Source organism: Hippoglossus hippoglossus, chromosome 24 (assembly GCF_009819705.1).
Source record: "Hippoglossus hippoglossus isolate fHipHip1 chromosome 24, fHipHip1.pri, whole genome shotgun sequence".
NCBI lineage: Eukaryota > Metazoa > Chordata > Actinopteri > Pleuronectiformes > Pleuronectidae > Hippoglossus > Hippoglossus hippoglossus.
This window is the reverse complement of record NC_047174.1, coordinates 20882174-20890861: the sequence shown is the minus strand read 5'-3', so window position 1 is coordinate 20890861 and position 8688 is coordinate 20882174. Positions and strand designations below refer to the sequence as shown.

Sequence of the window (8688 nt, the reverse complement as noted above, 5' to 3'; positions counted from 1 at the left end):
AGCACTTTCTCTATTACACACCACGCACACACTGCTAGCAAGCAGCCTTCAGGAGCTGGGAATTAACCACCAACCTTCTGCTAAGTCACCAGACCTATTATTGGACCTTCCTAACCAACATTATAACATTATATTTGAATTGTTAAACCATCAATGAAATGTCTGTGAAAACAGCTGAAACTATAAATTAAATAACTTAGTAATTATAATTAAATAATGAAGGAAAAGGGACTTTACTGCTGGTTTGACTTCTTGTTATGCTGACCAGTTTAGCAACGTGAACATAGTAGCATTGCTCCTTGCACACACACTCTTTCTCTTGTGCAAGAAAGGGACTTAAAGTGGTCTTACACAAACACGGAGGAGAGGGTTAATTCCAGTTCTTTCTACAAACCATGTGATCCTGCTTACCCCACTGACCCCCACCTTTACACACAAAGAAACACAGACACACACATTCACACGCACGCACGCACGCACACACACACACACACACACACACACACACACACACACACACACACGCACACACACACTACATAAAAAACCATGTGATGCTGTCACAAGAATAACTGTCAAATTTCATTAACATTTACGGACTGCTTTAGGTGGCAGCTTATTTTCTATTTCCACCCTAATTTGACCACTACAGCACCAACTTATACAAGATACAGTTAAAAAACATTTTTAATTTCAATTTTGTATTATGTCACCAAGCACCACTGAGCAAAATGTAACTTTAGTATAAACAGTACAGAGCTGAGTAGAAATGGGGGGGAGGGTCGCACACAACTGGACTCAAAAACTCAGAGGCAGAGGGGAACTTCCGCTGTGTGACTGTATTATCTCGTCTCTTTTTCACTCACCTGTTGTCTCTCAATTTATCTGGCCCTGCGGTTTCCCACTACTAGAACCTGTTCACAACTGCCCTATTTCTTTGTACAAGATTTTCTATGTATCTCTTTGTGTGTGCATTGCTCTTCAGTCATCTACTCATGTCTGCCCTCATGGTTTAATAATTTCTTTTGTTATTACCAAGGAGGTAATGACAAAACAAAGTGTCAAATCATGTTGGCTGTGTTTTCATTTGTGTTTGTTTGTTTGTTTGTCTGTTAATTAGTTAGCAGGATTACGCACTACTAGTTGTATTACCATGAAAGCTGTTGGAAGGATGAATCATTGTTGGAAGAAGAGAACAAAGAACTGCACAAATCTTGCTCCGCCTCCTGACTAAATTCTACTGTGATCACGTTTGTCCCAGGTCAAATTCATTACTATGAGAGGTTGATTATATAAAATAATTGCGTAGCTTATTTATAAATCCCAGAACCTGAGGGAACAGACTCTGCTTCTCTCTCTCTCTCTCTCTCTCTCTCTCTCTCTCTCTCTCTCTCTCTCAGTTGACGTCTTTGACTCGCTACAGTTTAAAAGTTGATTTGTTTGAAATGACCCCACAATATCAACACTGATCACCACATAATGATCGATACTTTTCTTAATGAGTTAAATCTTTCTTCAGAGCAGCATGCGCATTCATCAGGTGTTCCGCTCGTTCTTTTCTCCCTCTCTATCTCTCTCACACACACACACAAACAGTGTGATCGGACACATGTGTAAACTCTTTGTAAAAACATCAGCATTTGTAAACTTAGTCAATGTATGGAGAGCCGGAGGAGATGGCTGCGCACTTGGTTTAGTTTGAGTGCACAGCGTAAATGATAGAGACACAGAGAGGAGCAGTAAATTACTGACAGAACCACTAAAAACTGTTTAAAAATAACTTTTCACGGTCCAAACATGTATGAAAAGACACTGAATTTACCACTGTAAGTGGACTTAGTGGCACTGTGGCTGGGTTGTGCGCCTTCTCCCTCGGGCTGTGGAGCTGTCCGTGGTCCCTGCGTCCATAGCCAGGGACTGTTTATGTTTGTGTGTGTTTATTTTTTTCGCAAGTCATATCGTCTATATTCATTAAAGTGAAAAAAAGATCTGAAACTGAAAAAAGATTTAAATAAAAAAAATAAGATTTGAAACATTTAAAAACAAAATCTCAATCTGAGAATATAAAATCTGCAACTTTAAACTATGACCCGAAATATCAAAAATATGTATGAAAGTGAAAAATTTAAATAAATTCAAGTGTTCCTTCTTTCACTGCGGGAGGAGAAGTCTGCTGCTGAAAGAGCTGCTAAGGGCCCCCACGGTGTCATGTAGGGGGTGAGAGGTGCTGTCCATGATTGAATTCAGCTTTGCTAGCATCCTCCTATCACCCACCTCCTCAGTGGAATCCAGAGAGCAGTCCAAGGCCGAGCTGGCTCTCCTAACCAGTTTATTTAGTCTTTTCCTGTCCCTCTCAGTGCATCCACACCCCCAGCAAACAATGGCGTAAAACACTGCGGAAGGCACCAGAGTCATAAAAAGTCCTTAATAGTGTCCTGCACACTCCGAAGGACCTCAGTCTCCTCAGCAGATGGAGATCACTCTGGCCCCTCTTGTACAGGACGTCTGTGTTTGTGGACCAGTCCAGTTTGTTGTTGAGGTGAACACCCAGCTATCTGTAGTCCTTCACGATCTCAATGTTCACATCCTGGATGCTCATCTGTGTGGTCTGGGGTGACTTCCTGCGGAAGTCTATCACCATCTCCTTTGTCTTGGTGGCATTGATGTAAAGGTGATTCAGTTCACACCAGTGGACAAAGTCAGTAATGACCTCATATACTGTGTATTCAGTGCTCACCAGTGGGCGTAGGTGCTTGAGTACAATCCTTTCCATGGTCTTCATCAGGTGAGAGGTGAAGGCTACCGGCCTGAAGTGCTCTAACTCCTTGGGGTGCAGTCTTTGGTACCGGGACCTTGTCCCCTCAGACCATTTCCTCACATACCTCTTGGTTTGGGGTTGTTTATTCACCATAGGTATGTAGGCAGTGGGCAGACGATGTCCCTGGTGTTGGATTTAACACACTGGGTGAAGGTGGGGAGAGTGGAAGACAGGGAAACATAGTTGGAATCTCCAGAGATGAGGAGGAGGGACTGGGGGTGCTATGTCTGCAGCTTTGACACTACAGTGTGTAGAAGCTCGCAGGCTGCTGCAGCATCGGCCAATGGGGGGATGTAGACTGAATCGCGATGATGTGCGAGAACCCCCGTGGGAAGTAATATGGCCGAATGCTAACAGCTAGCAGCTCGATGTCTGTTGCACAGTGCTAACAGCTGTTACCGAGTGTATTGATGGAGCTATGGCTGAAAGGATCTCCTAAAGTTGTTATAGTCAGAAAAATTGTTAAAGACATATAACTAGCCTCAGCAGTTGTGCATCCCTAGGCGCACACAGTCGACCAAAACCAGTGTCAATGAGAACACGTAAAAAGTACAGAAACACACAAAAACACACAATAGAGGTCGGAGCTGCTGTAACTAGCTGCCACTCCTACGGCACCAACTTGAAATAAAATGCAGGCCGGCGATCAGAAGTTCAGTTCAAGAAAATGCCTTTCCATTTAAACTATAATATTCAAGCTTATAATCTATCAGCACTGTCGAAAGCAGTCCATGTCAAGTCCCTCAACTTCTATCAGTCTATAAATGTATTACAAATATCAACAATGTTTAAAACAGTGGTGTGGGGATTACAATCATAACTAAACTGACATGTAATTACTCACCTGTGTAAATCCTTAACAGGCTAAACAACGATATGGTCATAGTAATGATGGTTATAGGAGCCCGTAGCAAAAGGTTTGTGAAGCACTAAATAACTACTATCACAGATATCTTAAACATGCAGCTTATTACCATATACTAAAATCATGTGAAAACTAAACACACTACTCTAAACTTAAGGTATATGAAAATTTTGACTACGGTTAAATCAATCAATCAATCAATCAAATTTTATTGGTTTAGCCCATATTAACAAATCACAATTTGTCTCATAGGGCTTTAACAAGGTGTGACATCCTCTGCCCTACACCCTCAACAAGAGTAAGGAAAAACTACAAAAAAACATTTTAAGAGGGTAAAAAGAACGTAGAAACCTCAGAGAGCCACATGTGAGGGATCCCTCTCCCAGGACGGACAGAAGTGCAATAGATGTCAAGTGTAAAGGAGAACATCAGAAAGATAAGGGTATTTGCAGCATTGATTAGAATAAACACTTTGTAGCATAATGAAAGGTCAATGAATTGATGGATTATTGTCAGTAAGGGTCGAGTATCTGAGTAGAACTATTATATATCAAGCAGTGTTGTTGTAATCATAGTCCATGGTCAGCAGCCACCACGATCATGATCCACCATCAAGATCGGATGCCACTATAGTCCACAGTCATTGTCCACTGCCGCCATCAGGATCCACCATCAGCTGCCACCTCGATCCTGGTCCACCACCATGTTGGGACATGGTTTTTAGTGAAACCACACTTTGGCCTACATGTGCCATCAAAAGCCTGAAGCCGCATGTCCCTCCAGGACTCAGTCTCCCAGGGGCCATCAACGTCACAGAGGTGTGAAAAAACCCCTTTTTCACTCAAAAGAAATTATTTTTGGATTTACTTAAAATAGTTATGTCAAGTGGTTCCATACAACTGTGTTAAGTAACTGCTAAGGTACATTATTTTGTAATATGGACTAAATGAAATCAAATACATTATACACAAGGGAATTTAGTATATTAAATTGAACTCGATTAGTAAATTTTTATGTAATATTCTTTCATTGAACCTACTTAATACTGTTATGTTCAATTAATTAAAGTTGCACAAGTAAATTGAGTACATTCAATGTAACTATATTAGTTAATTTTTATGTAATATTCTTTCATTGAACCTACTTAATATTGTTATGTTAAAATTATGTTAAAAAGTCATCTCACACACACACTGTCGTCACAACAAAACTGCATTTATTTTGCCGCAAATTGCAGTTTGGGAACTTTAGTCACCTCTCAGGAACTATCCCATTTAGTGTTTAACAGTAAAACCCAGCAAGTACAGCAAAACCTGATGAATACAAAATATTGTACAGAACATATTTAAAAAATATTTACTTACATACTTTCAAATGAAAAGCTTAAGTGCATAGAACAGAACATAGACATCGCACAGGATCAAGCAACTTGACAGAGAATACGAACAGTTGAACAGTCAATAAAATATCTTCTCCCCATGGCTCAAAGATCTCTCACCTCATTCATAAAGTTTATTCTTAAGTACCTGGACCTTGTTTGAAAGGCGGTGGGTATCAATTCCCATCAGGACTTTTTGAAGAAATTCAAACGTGTTCTTGAGTTCAGGCGGGTAGCTCAAGTTCATGTTATTGATGACCCCTAACAGCAGAGCAGTGGCACTGGCAGCATCTCCAATGTCCTGGAGCACAGCGACATCCTCAACTATGATCCCTACATCTTCTGGTGGATCGGAGGCATCTGCACCCTCATGTTTGATGACGTAGATCCCGATGGCAGTCCCATCCATTGGTCTCTGGGCATCCTCAAAGTTCACATCCTAAATCACAGACCAAAAAGAGACATTTTATTGAACATAAGAAGACCTGTGTTGAACAGGTAAATCTATTCTTTCTTTCTTTACTCCCACCATTAGCTTGTGTATTTTATGGGGAACAGATTTAGGTCAAAATATCCCTGCTAGCCAAAGCTTAAAAGTTATCATCTCTTTTAATCTCTATCAGTAAATGATATGCAATGTATATAATTATGTGATCCATTCTGCCATATTATTGCTACTAGGACTTGTATCATTGCCACCACCGTTCCTCTTTAACATACTAATTCTACACTGTTAATGGGACATTTTCTTACACTTACCAGATATTCCTTTATGAGCTTCTCTGGGTCTTCATTGAAATACACAGCAAGTGATTTAAGGTTGCAAGCCCTCCTTGTAGCAATGGTGTCATTCTGTAAAAGAGGGAAATGTCACTGTACAACACTTCACTGTCATGTAAGAGAAGAAAGTAAGAATTAAGCCCCCCATACATTGGAGCATAGGTTTTCAAAGTGGGAGGCCTCCCCAGGGAGAGTTTTAGTGGAGGCTTAGTGAATGTAAGTGAAAAAGATATTACATTTATTAATTATATTAGTTCTCAAAACGAGACCACATAGAATAGGCCAAATTTGTGTGACTTGGTTAAAGAGAGTAGATTTGGGCCAGTTTAAATGTTTCTAACTGGTTGGTTTTTTGAAAAAACTTCACCGGACATAATACTGAATTTTATAACTAGGTGTACATTTGACTCAGCAGCCACTCCAGCCCGCGATCCACTACCAGTTCATCGCAGATCCTGGTTACGACTAGACAGAAGTGCTTCGGTGCAACTAATTCCGGGATCAGACTATGCTAATTCAGTCTGTTTTGACGCGATTTCATCATGGCTGACCCATTTTCAGTATCATGCCCGATTATGAATATCGAAACCAATAAACATGCATCTTTGCCCCTTGTAGTTTGACATAATCCAAAGACAGAGATAAGATGTCTGGGATGCCCCACAACATCCCGATGGAAAGAATGGCATGCTAGACTATCGTCTGAGAAGTCCTTTTTCTCCAATCAAGACAGTCAAAAGCAGATTAATTGATGCAAGATTTGGCACATGCACTAGCAATATTAAACATTTTCAATTTTTCCCCCCAATTGTCATGAGAAAAAAACAGCATTAAGACGTCTCCAACTGAGTTTTGTAGTTTCCATTAACTGTGGTGACAGGAGCGCAGAGATTATGGAGTGATTTTATCCTGACTCAGACATTCGTCAAAAACTGTAATATCTTTTCAGATGTTGTCTCGAGTGTAAAATCAGCAAGACTGAAACACTCCACAAAACTAATCACAAACCTCGTCAATGACAGCCATGATCTCTGCGATCTTGTGTCCTGCTGCACCTCCCTTCTTACGGCAAACTCTGGACAGCTTGGTGGAGTGGTGGTCAAGTTCTGACATAAACTTGGACATTAGTGGGATGGTGGTAATACATGTGAATTCTGCGCATATCTGGAAAGAAGAGTTGGGGAGGGGAGACAGAAAACAACGTTTAGCAATTTGGCAATACAGAAATAATAAAAAGCTGCATAAAGAAAATTTGTATCTTCAGTAGGGCTCCAATAATGGAAATATCAATTTTTTACATTCCAAATTCTGATACAATATTTTTACAATAATAATTATTTGTGAGTCGTGTTAAGAGTTGGACACTTAAATTATACTTATTTGTGAGTCGTGTTAAGAGTTGGACACTTAATTCTGACTTACCTCACGTTCGGTAAAAAGAGCTGGCCATCTGCTCTTGAATTCTGCAATGGAGGGCATGTCGATAACAACCTCATGCCTCCTGTGGGCAAAGGTTTTGTCCATCTTCACTTTGATCATCTGATGGTTGTCCCTCTTCTTGACCTCAGAAAGCAGTTCCAACCTCTCTTTCTCCAGACTCTCTTTGTCTTCTCCAGCTGGATAGTCTGGTAAGTAATTTACTTCGGCTCTCCTGGGTTTTTTAACTTGGTTTGGACTTGTATGCGTGTCGCCTCGTATGCGTTTCAGGGAATTGATGCTCAATTCAGAGGTTATATTTCTCAGGCTAGTGCGATAATTTGCCATTTTGTACTTTAAACTGATCTTCCAACCATAGAATCCAGTGACAGAACCTTGCTCCTTTAGGCATGCATGCTTTTTAATCAAAGCTTCTGCTACATTATCGAACTCTGCACTTGAAGGGTAAGCTTTGTACTTAATTATTTCTGAAGCCAATGACTCTAAAATGGCAGACTTGAGTTTTGGGCTTGGGTTCAGGAAGGTGCCATTTTTCCAATATTCCTGATTGGCCTTCCCCAGTTGCAGCTCCACCTCATAAGAAAACTGTGGTATAGGAAAGCTTGCTGGCCAGGCTTGAGATCTCATTGTCGAGGACGTTGACTCAGAGGAAGAGAGTATCTCGGTGTCCGAAGAAGAAAAGGAGCTGGATTCCACAAAGAGAGTTCTAAGCATCTGAGGAGTACTACCTTCATGTGCACTTGAAAGAGTCACTGCACTAGTTGCTTCCTGCGCATTTGTAATCACTTTAACTGTGCCCAGGTGTTGGAGATCCGCTGTTGAGGTCAGATTTAGAAACTCGCCGAAATCAACGTTCTTGTATGAAGTCTGAAGTCCTCTGCAACTGCACATTGTTTTTTGATCTCAAGTTTAAGGTCGTCTACTGACTCTGGTATTCCAAAAGGCAGGGTCAATTTTTCGGAGTTGTTTTCTCCCAGGATAATCTGAAGCTTTAATGGGTCTGTCATCCTGGTCCAATCCAACTCTTACTCTATATATTAAAAAAAAAGGACAAAACAGATTTAGACAGAGCGTGGAGAGCAAAACTATTATACAAGTCTCACAATACCTCTATGTGGCAAGCATCATACACTGATGTGAGTGAATACAAATGTGTGAAAACCCTACAAAATTTGTATCAACTAAACCTCAAATCAAATCTGTAGAACTGAGCTGGCCACCTGTTATTGGCTGGTCTCTGGTACCAGGTGATGTCACCACCTTTAAAGTACAACAGGTGGGGACATCATCTGGCAACAGAGAGCAGCTAACATCCAATGAAAATGTCAGCATCAAAGTATGTTTAACTGTTGCTTTGCCATACATTACCTGAGGAATGTATGTATCTTTTCAAAGTCACCAGGCGAAGTG

The 8688-nt window shown here is 40.7% G+C and overlaps 1 protein-coding gene across 1 annotated transcript; it reads right to left on the bottom strand.

Annotated features, from left to right (window-relative positions):
* Positions 1-5093: 5093 nt before the first annotated feature.
* On the bottom strand, positions 5094-7977 carry LOC117758635. Its single transcript, XM_034580471.1, has 4 exons — positions 7264-7977; positions 6850-7005; positions 5821-5913; positions 5094-5500 (listed from the first exon to the last, which is right to left on the bottom strand). The coding sequence occupies exons 1-4, from the start codon at positions 7903-7905 to the stop codon at positions 5183-5185; spliced, it is 1209 nt and encodes a 402-aa protein (XP_034436362.1). The 5' UTR covers positions 7906-7977; the 3' UTR covers positions 5094-5182.
* Positions 7978-8688: the final 711 nt, after the last annotated feature.